Source organism: Xiphophorus hellerii, chromosome 2 (assembly GCF_003331165.1).
Source record: "Xiphophorus hellerii strain 12219 chromosome 2, Xiphophorus_hellerii-4.1, whole genome shotgun sequence".
Lineage (NCBI taxonomy): Eukaryota > Metazoa > Chordata > Actinopteri > Cyprinodontiformes > Poeciliidae > Xiphophorus > Xiphophorus hellerii.
In genome coordinates, this window is record NC_045673.1 from 978984 (window position 1) to 995836 (window position 16853).

The window sequence follows — 16853 nt, forward strand, 5'->3', positions numbered from 1 at the left end:
TCAGAGGGGCGGGACTAGAGTAATTCTGATATTCTGACCCAGACTAATGCCAGAGAAGCAGATCCAGAATAATCTGGACGTGTTGGTCCAGAGACGTGGATCCAGAGTGGGGGTTTGTTTTAACGCTGGTTAAAGGCAGAGCGGAGGATGAACTGGCAGTACATGGCAGCTCATTCAGTTCTTCCTCCTCCGTCTCTCCACTGCGCCTCATTAACCCCAAACAGTCGCTGTTTCTCTGCCACTTTACTGCTTTTGTTCTGACTCCCACACCTCTGCCTCTCTTCCTGGATGACTTTCTCTGCCTTTGATTTCTTGTAGCAGGATCTCTGGGGGAAGTCACCACCTTGTAAACAGGCTCACGTTGCGTTTTTGATTAAAGGATATCTTTGTTTAGCTCCACCAGGGAAGAAATGCCTCCCTCTCCCTCTTTGTTGTTGGCTTTATCAGCTCTCGCCTCCCGTGTGTCCTTGGAATACTGATTCATCCACAGATGAGGAGTCAGCGCTGTGCCTGGCACACCTAAACAAATATGCCTCTGCCCACTCACCCGGGGAACTTGTGTTTGAGTGTGGCGCTGCTAGGATACTTGTTATATAAAACACTGCTGCTGCTTGTTGTGAGGAGCTGAATGAAAACGGCGCCTCATTCCTCCGCGCCCGCACGTTTTCCTTCAAGATCTGTACGAGCTTTTAAAGACGCCGACCCAAATGAGACGAGCCGGCTGGGATGGGATGAAAGATGAAGTCAGATGATGGAGTTAGGGGAACATGGCTAACGGAGAGTGTCTTCCTGTTTATCTAGAAAAGGGGAAATAGAAATGAGTCAGAGGTGTTACTGATGACAATGTGTTTCTGTTTGGCTACAGAGATTTAAAAAGGTTCCACACACAGATTTACTCTTTCTATCCAAATGTCTGAATGTATCCAGAAGAAAAATCACTATTTGTGCTTTATATGCTCTATACTTAGCATGCTAATTAGCAAAATATCAGCGTTTGTATGTGTGGAATTTGCATCAACAGGCATTAATGGAAAACATCGACACCTTTTTTGCTGAGAAGCGTTTTAATTTCTATCTTCTTGTTTCTGTGCAAATGTTGATATTTTGCATGTCAGTGCTGCCCTCTTCAGGTCAAACGGTGCCTAAGCAGGGAATATTCCTATTGGTTGCAGCGGTACAGCTGTCACAGCGCCGCATTTATGGGGTTCAAGTCTTATTAATTATTCATTTCTAAATGTCACAGATTCAAACTAAATATTTAGTTTGTAAACTAAGCATTTAGCTCGTTAACTAAATATTTAGCTTGCTTACTAATTATTTAGTTTGAAGTTACATTTTTAGTTGGAAACTGTGACATTTAGAAATAATTGAATAAATATAAGAGTTTAAAAATGAACCTCCATGTTTTCTCATGGATCGCTGCTGTTAGGTTTAGACTGTAGCTTTAGAAACGTCGCCTGACAGCAGGACCTTCCTGACCTGCGTTTGTCTGTCGGCTCGTTAGAAAGCAGCTTCCTGCAGGCTGTAGCTGAAACTCGCAGCCTTTCAATCACTGAGTTTAACAGCCAGCAACTGATAAGCTAAACTCTATTCTGAAAGCAATTTGCCAGAGCAGAAGCGATGCACCTGTCCCCGGCGCCGCGGCTCTCCCTGAAGTCTTCTCCTCTAATGACTTGTGCCTATTGTAATTGGCTCTGGCTGGTTTCATTTACAGTTCTGATCAGCCAATCAGATTAGCAGGATGTCATGTGATCGTGTTAGCTGAAGGCCCGAGGGGAAGCGATGAGTGATGAGGCAGTGGGCCGGCAGAGAGCAGCTTCAGCCCCCAAAACATTTCAGAGCAAATAGATCGATTACTGATCGATCCGAACGTTACTAATTATTCCTCCATTAATTGAAACATTTATTTTCTTTGTGGACAAACAGCTGACGCCTGCTGGTTCTGCCTGATGGACCTGGCAGAACCGGGTTCTAACAGGAACAGGATGTAAAAAAGGCTGAAATCCGTCTGATATCTGGATCCGTTCTGACATCACAACAAAATTGAAAACAAACAAGGCTGAAAAATAAATAAAGAGAACAAAGTTAATGACTAGTAAGAAAACTACTATAAAGCCTGAGGATTTTTTTTACATCCTTCTCCTGACTGATCCTTTTGTACAATAAGATCACCTTCATCCTTTCTAACGGTGAATCTGGTCCAGGGGTTCACAACCTCCGGCTCCGGAGCCGCAGGCGGCTCCTTGGACTGAACACAGCGGCTCTAGAAACTTTGTCTACAATTCATAGGCAAGGTCAGCTAACATGGAAATGTTGAAATAACTGTATAAGAAGAACTCAGCTTTACTTCAGCTTCATCAGATTCACTGAAATCACACATAATTAGCCTCAAACCAAGCAGCATGTTGCTTTAAACTTTATGCTGTTTATTTTTCTCCTGACAGATTTGTCATATTTAAATTTCAGGTCATCTTAAAGCTAAAAGGTTTGAAAGTTGTGCAGGATTTTGTCCATCGTTGTGCAGAAGGAGTGACTCTGCTGCGTTTCCTGCTCTCAGAACATGAAGGTAATCAGCTTTGCGTCTGACGCTGTGAGTAGGAGTGATGTTGGTGCCGCAGCTGGGACAAGACTTTACTTCATTGACGTTGATGAAAAGGAAAGAAATGGAAAATTGCATCAGAGTGTGAGCTGATTATGTTTTAGTGTTCTGGATTAGCAGCGATGTGGTGGACAGTGATGGAGAACGCTGGAGGGACGTCCAGGCTTCATGACTCAGCCTGCTTCTGGTTCAGACTCCTGTCCCTTTAAATCTGCTCTCACTCTAAATTTCCCATCATCCTCCTCTTTTACCTCAGTGCTCTGCACCTTTACAGTGTCTGGCTGCAACTAACCTGCCATGTTGCAACATTTTCTTCTGAGATATTACTCACTCGCTGTCATCTTGTTGCTCCTATTCATCCTCCTCTTCCTCCTCTGCTTTCAGGAGACTGAGGAAGACTCTGCCTGTAATCAGAGTCGGTATTTTTAGCTGGAGGCGTCATCCGACGGCTGTTTGCACCAAAGCTGTGCTGGATGTCGGTCTAATGAGTCCCAGTACATGTTGGCTTACACTCTGTGCTTGGGAAACTTCACAAGTTGAACATATTTGAATCCGGTGGAGGCCAGAGGAAGAGGTCAGGCCGGTGGTTTTATCATCATCACACGTTTCCCTCTGGAGGAAACTCCAAGTGCAAACAGGTTGAGGATTTTAAACTCGTCATTGGTCACCTTTAAGGTGCTGCAGGATGCGGCCGAGCTGCTCATTCCTCCTGCAGGAGAGAGCGGGAAAAGTCACCTTGGAGACAGAAAAGACTTGATAAGAACAGAAAGTGGCTGTCAGAGGGTAAGAAAGTGTTAGCCTAAAGAGCAAAAGAGTGTTTGGGGGGTTTGATGGAAAGATTTGAAGAGAAAGCAGGAAAAGAAAACAGTGTTTGTTGCTTGTAGGTGAGGATTAGTCCTGACAGCCTCGCTCTCGATCCTCCGCCGCCGTCTCTCATCTCAGGGCAGGAGGAAAATAAAAGAGCCAGACGGAGCGGAGCTTTACATTCCCTTAATATCTGCGTCTTCACTGCAGGATGAATAAACTCCTTCTGTCGACGTTAAACGAATCAGTGATGTTTCTGCAGCGAAAACAAACCAGAATAACAGAACCGGGTCACACGACCTCACAGGTGTGTTCACACCTGACACACAGCAGCAAAATGAAATCCCTTCTTCACAGAGCCAGACAGGAGCAGTGAACACCTGGCGAGGGCGAGTTCAGCTAAATAAATCACCATGAAACTTTAGTAAATAATCTTTACAGTCATAATATTTATATTAATATCAATGGTTAAACAGAACTGGACCCAGATTCAGGCTGAATCAGGATAAAAGCCGTTTCCTCTGAGTCGTTTCTTTTCTCTGCTCTTCGTCTGTCGCCTGATTTTCATGAGGCTTTGAGTCGACGACCTGCTGAGGTCCAAACTTCTCCTTCTTCATCTGCAGGATAATCAGACTAAATGGATCTTTCACAAAACTTGGAGCCGTTTTGATGTTGAGTCTGTGAAAAAAGTCACGTTTCGAACATCTTCCTGACCGTCGGTCCTCATCGTCTCATTACAGTTTATATTGAAGACGTGGTTTTATGTTTTTATGTATCATCATTTTTAATGTTTTTCCTCATGAAAAATGTCAGAATTGTTCTAAACATTTAGAATACAAAACAAATCTATTTTGAAAAGGTTCAGTAATCTGGTTCACAGAAGCTCTGAAGTTTTTCCAGGGGTCTTTTGTGGCTCTAGTGTCCCTTATATAACAGTAGGCTGACAGGAGAGGAGGGAAGGAGAGGAGGGAAGGAGAGGAGGGAAGGAGAGGAGGGAAGACACGCGGCAAACATCGTCGGGTCTGGGAATCAAACCCGCGACGGCCGCGTCGAGGACTCAAATGTGGGTCACGCTCTCCCCTACGCCACCACGGCACGCCCCTGAAGTTTTTTTAAACTCGTCTTTTTCTGTCAGCTTTAAAAATCGTGAAAGTAAAAAAATGAAAATGTTTGTTGTGTTTTTGCTGGAATTAATGCTGAAGTTTTAGTTCAGGGTGTGAACACGTCTCATGCAGACAGATGGATTCGTTTTCCAGGAAACTGCAGGATAAACATCAGATTATACCTGAAAATGTTTCTGGGAATATTCCTCATGGTCTCTGTGTGACGTTCAGCAGGGTGTGAGCAGCTGCTGCACTGAGGTGAATAAATCAAATATACATAAACACATACGCATTTGTTGGCTGAGCCGTGGAACGTTGCACCTCAAGATCGTTTTAATCATAAAAGATTTTCACAAATTCTCTGCACACCTTACAAAAATAAACTTTAATTAATTATCTTTAATTTACCGCTGAGCTGAGATTGCTGCTATAATTATTTGTGATCCATCAAACCGAGTTTCCGTGTGCGAGAGCCGCACCGCTGCAGAAAAGTTGTCGGCTTGCAGGCGTTTCTATTATTGAAGAGTTTCTGTGATGGAGACAATTAAAGCTAATCTCTTCCTCTAATTAGTGGAATTCCTGATCTGAAACCAAATTATTACAATTGATCCCTGCTGCTGCTGCACAGTTCATTTTAGCTCTGGAGTTTTACATTTTTCTGTACAAATGAAATCATTTCCTCATTTCCCTGATTTATGAAACCTTCAGGCTGTGACCACTTAACCCTTCGCTCCCTTCTCCGGCCCGACTCTCCTCAGCGGCCGACACAAAAACCCGATCGGCCTCTCCATCGGAACCAGGACCGGAGCGGTTCAGGCGGTTTGGGTCCAGAACCAACAAATATTCTTTAGCAAAGTTCATCACTGCTGCTGCCACAACGAGCCGGAGAGATGGAGACCAGAATCCCTGGACTGGTGGTGGCAGCAGGCTGGTTCTGACCCGCTGGTTCTGACCCGCTGGTTCTGACCCGCTGGTTCTGACCTGTTGGTTCTGATCTGGTTCTGATCTGGTTCTGATTCCATTACTTTGTGTTTCATCATGAACGTCTTTAATTAAACAGGTCAGGTAACTAATTACCTTTTAAACAGTTTTTATTATTTTTATTTTAAGCCATTTTTAATTGTAATGTCTGCTGGGAATGATGGTGGGAATGATGATGGGAATGATGGGAATGATGGTGGGAATGATGATGGGAATGATGGGAATGATGGTGGGAATGATGGGAATGATGGTGGGAATGATGGGAATGATGGTGGGAATGATGGGAATGATGGTGGGAATGATGGGAATGATGGTGGGAATGATGATGGGAATGATGGGAATGATGGTGGGAATGGTGGGAATGATGATGGAAATGATGATGGGAATGGTGGGAATGATGATGGGAATGGTGGGAATGATGGGAATGATGGGAATGATGGTGGGAATGATGATGGGAATGATGATGGGAATGGTGGTGGGAATGATGGGAATGATGGTGGGAATGATGGGAATGATGGTGGGAATGATGATGGGAATGATGGGAATGATGGTGGGAATGATGGGAATGATGGTGGGAATGATGGTGGGAATGATGATGGGAATGATGGTGGGAATGATGGGAATGATGGTGGGAATGATGATGGGAATGATGGGAATGATGGTGGGAATGGTGGGAATGATGGTGGGAATGATGATGGGAATGATGGGAATGATGATGGGAATGGTGGGAATGATGATGGAAATGATGATGGGAATGGTGGGAATGATGATGGGAATGGTGGGAATGATGGGAATGATGGGAATGATGGTGGGAATGATGATGGGAATGATGATGGGAATGATGGGAATGATGATGGGAATGGTGGTGGGAATGATGGGAATGATGGTGGGAATGATGGGAATGATGGTGGGAATGATGGTGGGAATGATGATGGGAATGATGGTGGGAATGATGGGAATGATGATGGGAATGGTGATGGGAATGATGGGAATGATGGTGGGAATGATGATGGGAATGGTGGTGGGAATGATGGGAATGATGGGAATGATGGTGGGAATGATGATGGGAATGATGGTGGGAATGATGGGAATGATGGTGGGAATGATGATGGGAATGATGGGAATGATGGTGGGAATGATGATGGGAATGATGGGAATGATGATGGGAATGATGGTGGGAATGATGGTGGGAATGATGGTGGGAATGATGGTGGGAATGATGGTGGGAATGATGGGAATGATGGTGGGAATGATGGGAATGGTGATGGGAATGATGGTGGGAATGATGGGAATGATGGTGGGAATGATGATGGGAATGGTGGTGGGAATGATGGTGGGAATGATGGGAATGATGGTGGGAATGATGGTGGGAATGATGGGAATGATGGTGGGAATGATGGTGGGAATGATGGGAATGGTGATGGGAATGATGGGAATGGTGATGGGAATGATGATGGGAATGATGGTGGGAATGATGGGAATGATGATGGGAATGATGGTGGGAATGATGGTGGGAATGATGGGAATGATGGTGGGAATGATGGGAATGGTGATGGGAATGATGGTGGGAATGATGGGAATGATGGTGGGAATGATGATGGGAATGGTGGTGGGAATGATGGTGGGAATGATGATGGGAATGGTGGTGGGAGTGATGGGAATGGTGGTGGGAATGATGATGGGAATGATGGTGGGAATGATGCAGCCTTCCAGAATTCCCATCTGCTCTGCTTCTTCTTCCAGACAGTTTCGGGTCAAACTGTATTTTCTGTTTCTTTCTGTGTCTGACATTCAGAGGGTTAGTGAAGACAATGCGCCATAAAGTCTGTGATTCCTCCAGAAACTTTTAGCAGAACTTTGATGACAGAGTGGTGTGAAGTCGAGGTCAGCAGACGAGCCTCACTGAAGCGAAGCCGGGCGGATGATGACACGGCATGATGCAACGGGGAGGGGGGGCAGGAGGCTGAGGCAAATAGAGAGATTGGTGAGGGGAGGATTCATTTAGGAAGACAAACAGCTTCATTTAAAGTTAGCCAAGCACAGAGACTCCCTGCAAACTGCAAATGGATTGAAATTTGCATCTTTTCACAGACGGGGCTCCAACTTCTCTCCTCCCTCTCTGGTCTCCATCTCCAGAGATAATGGATTATCCTGAGAGCTTCTGTCTTTGATTGGCTTTGCAACACGTTTTCCATCTGCTTTCGCCAAAGTAATTCCTCTTCGGTCCTGATCTGCCGCTGATATCGTCACGGCCGTATTTATCTGCAGCATGTAAGGAGCGTTTGCTGTTTTCTGTCATTCCTGGAGAGCGAGCAGAAAGCCGACGCACGCAGAGATCGGAGTCATTTCACGACTATTAAACCGCACAAATGACAAACTCTCCGCCATTACATCTGATTCCTGCTTATCTTTCACCATTACAATCTGCTGATGCTTTTTACAGCTGAGAATAAAATTAAAGTTTGGAGCCTGGCAAACAGATCATGATGATGGTCTGCTGAAGAGACGCAGCAGTGGATTCGGTTCCTCAGCAGCATCGTGTGTTTGTGTGCAGCAGAACGGGTTCAGTGGCAGGTAGATGCCTCTGACATCCTCGGCTCTGTTTTGATGGAGAAAATTGATTTGCTGTTTGTAGTTGATGTCATTAAAGACTATAGACAATTATTTTCATAACTACGGCCTGTAGCTCTCAATATTTATCATCATGTCTGAAATGTAAAACATCATTAAAAAAAATCCAACTGCAGCGCATTAAATTCAGATACTTTATTTATCCCAAAAGGGAAACTAATTGTTGTCATAACTCAGATACTCCAAGTTTATTCAGAGTTGTTGTGAATGGTGATGCTGTGGGCAGCAAGGAGCTCCAGTAGCAGTCAGTCTTTCAACGACTCTGAGGAAGCCTCTGACTGAAGACGTGACTCTCCTGACATGCTAACATGCTAACAGCTCAACATCTGGGCAGCAGAGACGATATTTCACAAACACCTATCCTGGATTTTGGGTCATATTTCAAATATTATTGAAGTTTTTCAGATGCTAATCAGTTTTTTAATAGACATGCACATATCCATAATGTTCATGTCTATCATGTGATTAAAACACATTGATTCAGGGCTTCGTAATAAGCATGTTGCTGCTTTTTGAAGTTCCCATGAAGTGGATTTATTTTTATTATTCCTGTTTGAGCAATTTTACAGTCAACAGAAACGCAGCTAGTTTTAGTTTAGCTGCGTTTGTTTCATTATGACATGAAATTAAATTTTCTGGTCTAAAACAGAAATGAATTTACAGTCAGGAGTCAAAACATGGAAACGTCTCCAACAGCCTCGGCTGAATTATCTCGTTTCTGTTTTACTGAATGAACAGCCACAGAAACGGGATTTAAAAGTTTCCTCTGATATAGTTTCAGTTTTACTCTGTGCCTCCATCACTTTGTCTCTGGTTGAAACAGAAAGAAAACTGGTTGAAGATGATTACAGCTCCTCTTCTAAGTTTAGGTGGCTGAAGTTGTTAGTTTACAAGAGAATTTTCATGTTTTCCAATTACAGATCAAGTCTTGAGGAGTTAATTGCTACCTGACCCTTGGAGCTGTTACCAAATGCAGCGTGTTTGTTTCATGAACCTCTAATGACCGAGGCCCAGCGAGCCGCAGCAGAGCAGAGTTTTATCTCGCCCAGTCAGGAGGTCAGTAACGACGGGTCATGAAGCTCGTTAGGACGAGGCGTCCGTGTTTATCCTCTCAGACCGACATCGGGTGGATTCTCCTGCGTTTGGTGTTTATTTTCACCAAAACAATCAGAGCAGGTTTTATTCGTGTTGCTCCTTCACATCGTCCTGTTGAGCAGCAGCTGGGCTGAGGTTTTTCCTCTGCTTTTCCTCCGCCTTCACGCGGTCCTGTTGGTGTTTGTGTCCAGGCACGCCTCCGGCCACAGGGACGGGGACGCTCATCATCCATCTGGAAGACTACAACGACAACGCCCCGTTCGTGGTGCCGTCGGTGGCGCAGGTGTGTGAGGACGCCGGCGACATGAACGTAGCCGTGGTCGCGGGACGGGACAGAGACTTGGCGCCCAACGCGGCGCCGTTCAAGATAGAACTGGGGAAACAACCGGGCCTGGACAAAACATGGAGGGTCACCAGAATCAACTGTGAGTTTTTAATCAGGAAGCAGGTTTTAAAGACACGTCAATAATATCAGTTACAGAACCCAGATATTTATCCACTCTGGATAAAACAAACCTTTTATTCTTTTTTATTTCAAACATTTGTTTAAAATTCACAGCAGTAAAGATCTGGTGCCTTCATTCAGTCTGCTTGATGTCTGTTAGCTGCATATGTTCATCAACAGTATGAACGTTTTTCCTCCTCCGTTTTGTCTTAGAAAGAGATGATTATAAAACTATTCATATTCACTCATCATCATCCAGAACCTGCTTTAGCTCAGATGAGGAGAGAAATGGAAAGAAACGAAGAAATGAAATCCTGGTTGAGTGAGAGGAAGGAGTTCGGTGTGTTAAGCTAAGCTAAAGCTAAAACCTGACCATCGCCGTCCACCTCCACTTCTTCTCCCATTTTGGACCCAGTGTGTGACCTTTGACCCTGTTCCTCCTGAAATCTAAATTCACCTGATTTGTTTTGTTCACATCCCAGAAAGGATGAATGTTTCCACACAAAACGTTTCAGCAGCTCCGGCTCTGATCCGCCCAGCGACTGCAGAGTAATCAGAGTATTTCTGCTGGAGTCAGACTCTGATCCGTGGAGGTTCTGCTGCCGACACGCCGCTGCGTTTGAACAGTTTTCATGGATTCCCCCTTTTTCCTCGTCTGATGTTCCTGAGTCTTTTGGCTTCACAGCCTGATGAAGTGTTTTCTGTTCGGGTCAGAACCGGGCCTGATGCCGGGCTCAGCAGCTCCTGTGTTTTGTCTCATTACAGCATGAAGTGAACGGCTGCAGTTTGTGTCACAACTGGAAACTGGTTTAAAGATGATGCAACACAATGTAACCATCTTATGCAACTTAAAGTGCCACCAATTTCTGTCGCTTGAGTGTTAAGAAAAGTCTAACCTGGTAGTTACTTCAGGCTGACACCCACACACACACACACACACACACCCACACACGCACACACACCCACACACACACACACACACACACACACACAATCAAGAAGCATTGATGCAGAGCAGATTTCCTAATTCTCCGCCGTTGTGTCTCCTGCAGCCACTCATTCCCAGATCATGCTCCTGCAGAGTCTGAAGAAAGCCAACTACCAGCTGCCGCTGCTCATCACGGACTCAGGGGTGCCCCCTTTGTCCAACAGCACAGAGGTCAAAGTTCAGGTGTGCATCTGTACAAAGACCAAGAGATACTGCAGCTCCGCCCACTCCCACCGCACTAGCCTTGTTGTGCTGCTGTCGACGCTGCTGCTTGTCCGTCTCTGTGAGTATTCCCGCCCTGCTGACCTCACACTGACCTGCTGGTGCCGTTCGCTTTGTGGCTCCTGATTGGTTTGATTCTGTGAGAAGTTAGAAAAACATTAGAAAAATATTCCACAGTTCTGATTTTCAGTGGATCATAACTATAACTCACTGACTGAAAATCTGCCAATTCATGGATTCCTGAAACATTCTGAGGAAAACGGAGCTTTGGAAGCGGAAAGGCTGAGAGCCGGAGGCTGTCGGCTCGTCTGAGACGCAGGAAAACTCTGGAGCTGCGTCTCAGATGATGAAGGCATTTTCAGCAATCCATTGAGTGTGTGTGTTATTAAGACACACACACACACACACATTGCTCATTGCTATTTCTTGTTTGTCTGAAGTATTTGTGGTTCCAGTGAAGTGCAGATTATTGATAATGTGATAAATAACACTAATCAATAATTTGTTCTTTTCATGTTTCCAATTCTGTAAAATAAATTCCTGGTAGATATTTAAACTGAAAATGTTACTTTGTTTAAACACAGACGTGTTCAGCCTCACACAGCAGCTCTGGATTCTTGGCCAGTTTTTTAGCTTCAGACTGAAGGAGCCCAAAGCGACTCGCTGATTTACCGTCTGACTTGTAAATCTGATGCGTTTCTCATTTCAGTGACAGAAAAGTCGGATAAAATGACCGTTCAGACTGCAGACACTTTGGAAACTATCAGATACGATTTAGTTCATCAGGTGGAAGAGGAACAGATCGTTCAGACTGCCTGGAAAAAATTGTAGCTTCTAGTGTCTTGAGGTCTGATTTCAGGGTGAACTTACTGCACATCTGGACATAACTAATAATAATAATAATAATAATAATAATAATAATAATAATAATAATAATAATAATAATAATAATAATAATAATAATAATATAATAATCCAGTGGTAGATTACTATCCTCTCCAGACCAACAAGCTGCTTGTGGATCTCTTGGTTTTTCCTCTCACTCCAACAGACGTGGAAACAGGTCAGACCTTCGAAAAGCCGAGTCGGGATCTTCTCTCCACCTGGTGGGATTTGAGCAACTCAGTGGGAATAAATGTGAGGCTTTCACCAGGAATAAACTCTTTTCTGTTCAGTTTTGTGGATATTTGGTCAGTTTGCTGTGCAGTATGTTGTAAACACACTCAGACTAACGGAGGTTTCGGTCGTTTGTCTCTAAACTCCTTCACAACCTTCAGTCCTGCAGCTGATTCAGACAGAAACTCTTCTCTGTGTTTCTGATTTTTATACGACATCCAGAAGTCAACCTTGTTCTTACTCCAAACATCTCATTTAGTCCAGGCACCAGCATGAATAATTCATCGTCTCTGCGCAGAACGCAGACTGTTTGGTGAGAGCAAAATTCATTTCTCATCTTTAAGTCCTCTCCTCCTTCCTAGCCTTGTTGTGCAGTTCGTGCCGGAGGCGTTGTTCAGTGGCAGGATCAGAGACAGTGAGCGATGATGGGGGGAAACCCAAAAACATATTTCACTCCAGCCTTAAGAGATGATGTACTTATAATTATTATGTCTTTGTTCAGCAGATTGGTGTCAGACTGAGATTTATGGACTAGAGAGCGTCAGACTCATCGTTTCTCTTGTTTTTCTTCTCTTCATTTTTCTCTTGGTCTGAACATTTTTCCTCATTTTCTCTTTAATTGTTTCCACCAGAATATCTGATCCTCTCGCCTCCTTTGCTCCTCCTGCCTGTAATATCTGCTATTTTATTTTGTTCTCAACAATCCTTTGTTTCCTGCTGTGCATCGTATCAGTAAGAAAAATCATTTTAAAGAATCATTTTTGAATCGTTTGGGTCCAGGATTCCCAAACTTTCCATCCTGTGACCCCAGACAGGTTTGGATGGCTTTGGCAAACCTACACTTTCACATTTTAATCAAACATATTGATAAAATAATCAGAAATGAGAAGCGGCTTTGCGTCCATCGCTGCTGTTAGCGGATGTAGCTGTGCGTCAGATTAACGGGCGTACCAGAAACACGCAAATACGAGAAACTTTTTCTAAATGTGATTAAATATGATAAAATCTGTGAAATTCATCCAAAATTAACACGTTAAATTCGTCAACGTTTACAACCCTCTTTATTCATTATTTGATACTAAATCTGTTCGCCCTCATAGCTTCAGCAGTTCTTTGTTTCCTGGACGGATCCTTCGCTCTTCCTGCTCCGAAACGTTTCCACCAGCAGAATAAAGATAAATCTGAACGGCAGCCAGTCAGAAAAACTGGATGCAAATAACATTTAATGATCTTAACTTGTGTTAATGATTAATTTTGATGTGGAGGTGATGCTGCTGCAGCATCTCAGCAGAGTAAGATCCCAGAAAATGTTGCAGTGTGAGCGTTTGGTGAGACCACGCTCCTCTGCAGCCATTGTTATCCACGGTTGCCATGGTGAAGAACCAGGAAGCGCCGTAATTGGCCGACATGCCGGGTCGACTCTAAATCATTTTAAAAAATCATTTTCTAATCGTTTAGGTCCGGGATTCCCAAACCAGCCGGTCCGTTCAGTCAGAACCGGACCGGCGCTGCTGACCCGGCAGCAGAACTGAGGTTACAGAACATCAGGAATGTGGGTCTCCTCTGGGAATGTCATTGTTACTGCTGGGCAACAGTTCTTCCGATTTGGACACAGGAGATTTACACACACACACACAAACACACACACAGAAACACACCCACAGAAACACACACACAGAAACACACAAACACACACACAGAAACACACACACACCCACACGCACACACCGAAACACACACACAGAAACACACACACAGAAACACACCCCCGCGCGCCCAGCCAGCCGGCAGTGAGAAATGACTCCAGCTCATCTCGGCGCCGCCGGGGGACAGATAGAGAACTGATCAGTGCGGCGGATAGTCAGAGTCTGACAGAGTAAGAGAGGCTTCTCTTTCAATTCCCTTATCTCGCCGCTGACCTCTGACCCTGCAGCAGAGAGATGAGGCAAAGAAAAATGGAGGGAGCCAGAGGGAAAGGATTGGTTAAAGAAACGACACAACAAAGGTGTGAAGATTGAACTCCGGTTTCCTGCTGTAATGTGAGCGCAGCAGCAGAGCTTCTGGTTTTTACAGACAAACGAGACAAAAACGTTTTTTCTTTTTAATAAACTAGACAGAAAAATACCTGGAAATCAAAATAAACATTCACCAAAGAAGTAGATTTTAAAAATACTAATTATGAACCAGTTTTCCACAATCGTTTCATTCTGGGGTGTCATTTTAAAGAAATATTAAATATGAATAAACATTAATACTACTGCTAATTGTCTTGTAAAAATAGCCACAAATATTCAGCAATGAAGGAACGATTGATCAGCTTAATCATGAATATATTACTAAAGTAATCTTCAGCTAATTTATTTATTTATTTATATATATATATATTTTTACCCCTCCAGGGGGTCTTTGTGGCTCTAGTGTCCCTTATATGATAACAGGCTGACAGGAAACGGGGAAAGAGAGGGGGGAAGACATGCGGCAAATGTCATCGGGTCCGGGAGTCGAACCCGCGACGGCCGCGTCGAGGACTCAAGGCCTCCAAATACGGGTTGCGCTAACCGCTACGCCACCACGGCACGCCCATCTTCAGCTAATTTATTAACGGATAAATCGTTATCTTAAAAAACATTTTCTGAAACAGCAGCGCAGGCAGATCAGTAATTGATCCAAAACGTAATAAAAGATATAAACATTTTACATCAAAAATAAGAATCTGATTTATTCAGAACTCATCTACAGGCACTCTTATGGTTCTGCAAACTAAATCTCCTGTTAATCTCTTTTTGCTATCAAATGGTTGATTGGTGATCAATAATTGATGGTCTCCACTCTGCTGATGTTCGTTTGTCATGTTGGAGGATTTTTAGCTCCAAACCTTCAGAGTTCAGTAAAGGAAACATCAGAAGGACGATGAAGGAAAACATCTTCAGCTCCAGAGACGTTTTACGATTCACCTCACTATTTATGACGAGAAAAGTTGGTTTGTTTGATTTTTAGGCTGAAATGTTTCAGGTTTTGGAACATAATTACTGAAGGATGAAGAACAGAACCTGCCTGGCAGCAGGAAGTAGGCCAGCAGAATCAGAAACTAGTGATCAGTCTGGATCCAGAACCGTCTCTGAAAACTTCCTGCTGATACCAAAGACTTCTGGGAAATATCCTGAAGAGACAGACATGGACTTGATGGGCGGTTCTGGTCCCGTTCCAGAACCACCCATCAGTTATTGATCATCAGAACATCAGGAAAATGTTAAAGGGTGTGAATACTTTTTAGCTGTTTCCACAAGTTCAACGGAAACGATTCAGTTCATGTTAAAACATTTCACAAAACTGATGCAGAAGACCACAGTGCCCCCTATCTGTGAACTGAAGTATTACTCATTATCCTCCAGCATCTTCAGCCAGTGTTGCTGTTGGTATGGACAGCGTGTTCCCAGTGTTCCCAGTTAGAGAACTGGAGATAAACCAGTGCTCAGTGTAAATGCAGCTGGTCTTCAGTCTGCTGCTCATGAATTGATTCGGTTTCTCGGGTTCAGAAAACGATTTTCCTCAGGATTAACAGAGTAAAACAGCCTCAGTGTTTCTGTGTTTCCAGAGTAAAATGGAGGAAAACATTCAGTCCAGATGCGTTGAGTTTTCCTCCATCCTGAGGTTTTCTGGTGTTTCCTGATCCGCTGCTTCGCTCCGACAGACGCTTTCATTTTCCTGCTCCGCTCTAATCCGCTCCCAGTTAGAGAAACGGGAACGTTTCAGGGCTTATTTACTCCGGTGAAAATGTGACTTCTTCACAGCTTTAGGAGAGAGACCTTAAGCCAGGATGATGTGCAGTTACCATGGAGGTGGAGTTTGTGCCGCCGAAGGCGTTTTGATCTCTGAAGACGTGAAGAGATCCTCAACCTGAAACTTCGCCACCATTCACCTTCAGCTCACAGGATTAATTAACTCGGCCTTTTATTTATTACTGCAATAGAGTAATGGAAAATATTACTCTATTGCATTCAGTCAACATTTAACCTTCATAAACATTTTGCTTTTCTTAGGATGAAATTCAAGGTTTGGAAACGCTTTGAGCTGTTTGTCTGCCTGCAGCCGATGGTTTTATTTATTAAAACGACTGGATGCTGCGTTAATCCCACGTCTGGTTAGCTGTTCATAATTTCATGCAGAAATGTTTTCAGTCCTGTTGTGGAAAAAATTAATTTCCAAGCACTGTTAGATGAAATCACTCAGTCAGGTTTATTTAGATATTGTGCTGAAAATTCTGGAATCACAGTAAAAATTAAAGTCAAAATTATTATAAGATAAAATACTAAGAAATAATTCAGATTTTTGAGAATAAAGACAAAATTTTGAGATTATTGTTAAATTCTGACTTTCTCAATATTCTGAAATCAAAGTAAAAAATCTGACATTAAAGTGAAAATTATGAGATTAAAGTCAAAATTCAAAGAAAAAAGTCAGAATTTTGAGAATAAAGTAAATTATTTTTAAACAAAATGATAATATGCAGCTGAATAATAATTCCTGCTGGGAGTTCAGTTCACTGCAGCAGAGCCACAAACACTGGGCGCCATTTTTACTCCGATGTGCTGAACTTAATTCAGTTTAATTCTTTTTATTATTCTATATTATCTGTTATTTTATTATCTATTATTCTAACAGAACAAAACTAGTTTCCAGTCACGAAAGCTGCTGTTGTTTGGATCTTTAATGTGACAGAAATGAATTAGAGCAACACGTTTGGTTCTGACTGCAGACGCTGCAGCCTGTGACCGTTTCCAGCGTGTCACAGCGTCATGCTGGCGGTTCACACGGCGCCACCTGCTGCTGTCATCAGCTTCCTGTCGCCCTCTGTTCATTCTGAGGGGC

At 43.5% G+C, this 16853-nt stretch overlaps 1 protein-coding gene across 4 annotated transcripts in view; it reads left to right on the forward strand.

Annotated features, from left to right (window-relative positions):
- cdh13 (cadherin 13, H-cadherin (heart)) overlaps window positions 1-16853 on the forward strand; it is a 310128-nt gene that overhangs the window by 275874 nt on the left and 17401 nt on the right. For all 4 annotated transcript variants that reach the window (XR_004341798.1, XM_032582655.1, XM_032582639.1 and 1 more), the window contains 2 exons: window positions 9405-9638; window positions 10711-10929. Coding sequence is in view for 3 of the 4 variants with exons in the window: in XM_032582655.1 (XP_032438546.1) it covers window positions 9405-9638; window positions 10711-10929 (453 nt within the window). In the remaining variant the exon portion in view is untranslated. The remainder of the gene's footprint in view (window positions 1-9404; window positions 9639-10710; window positions 10930-16853) is intronic.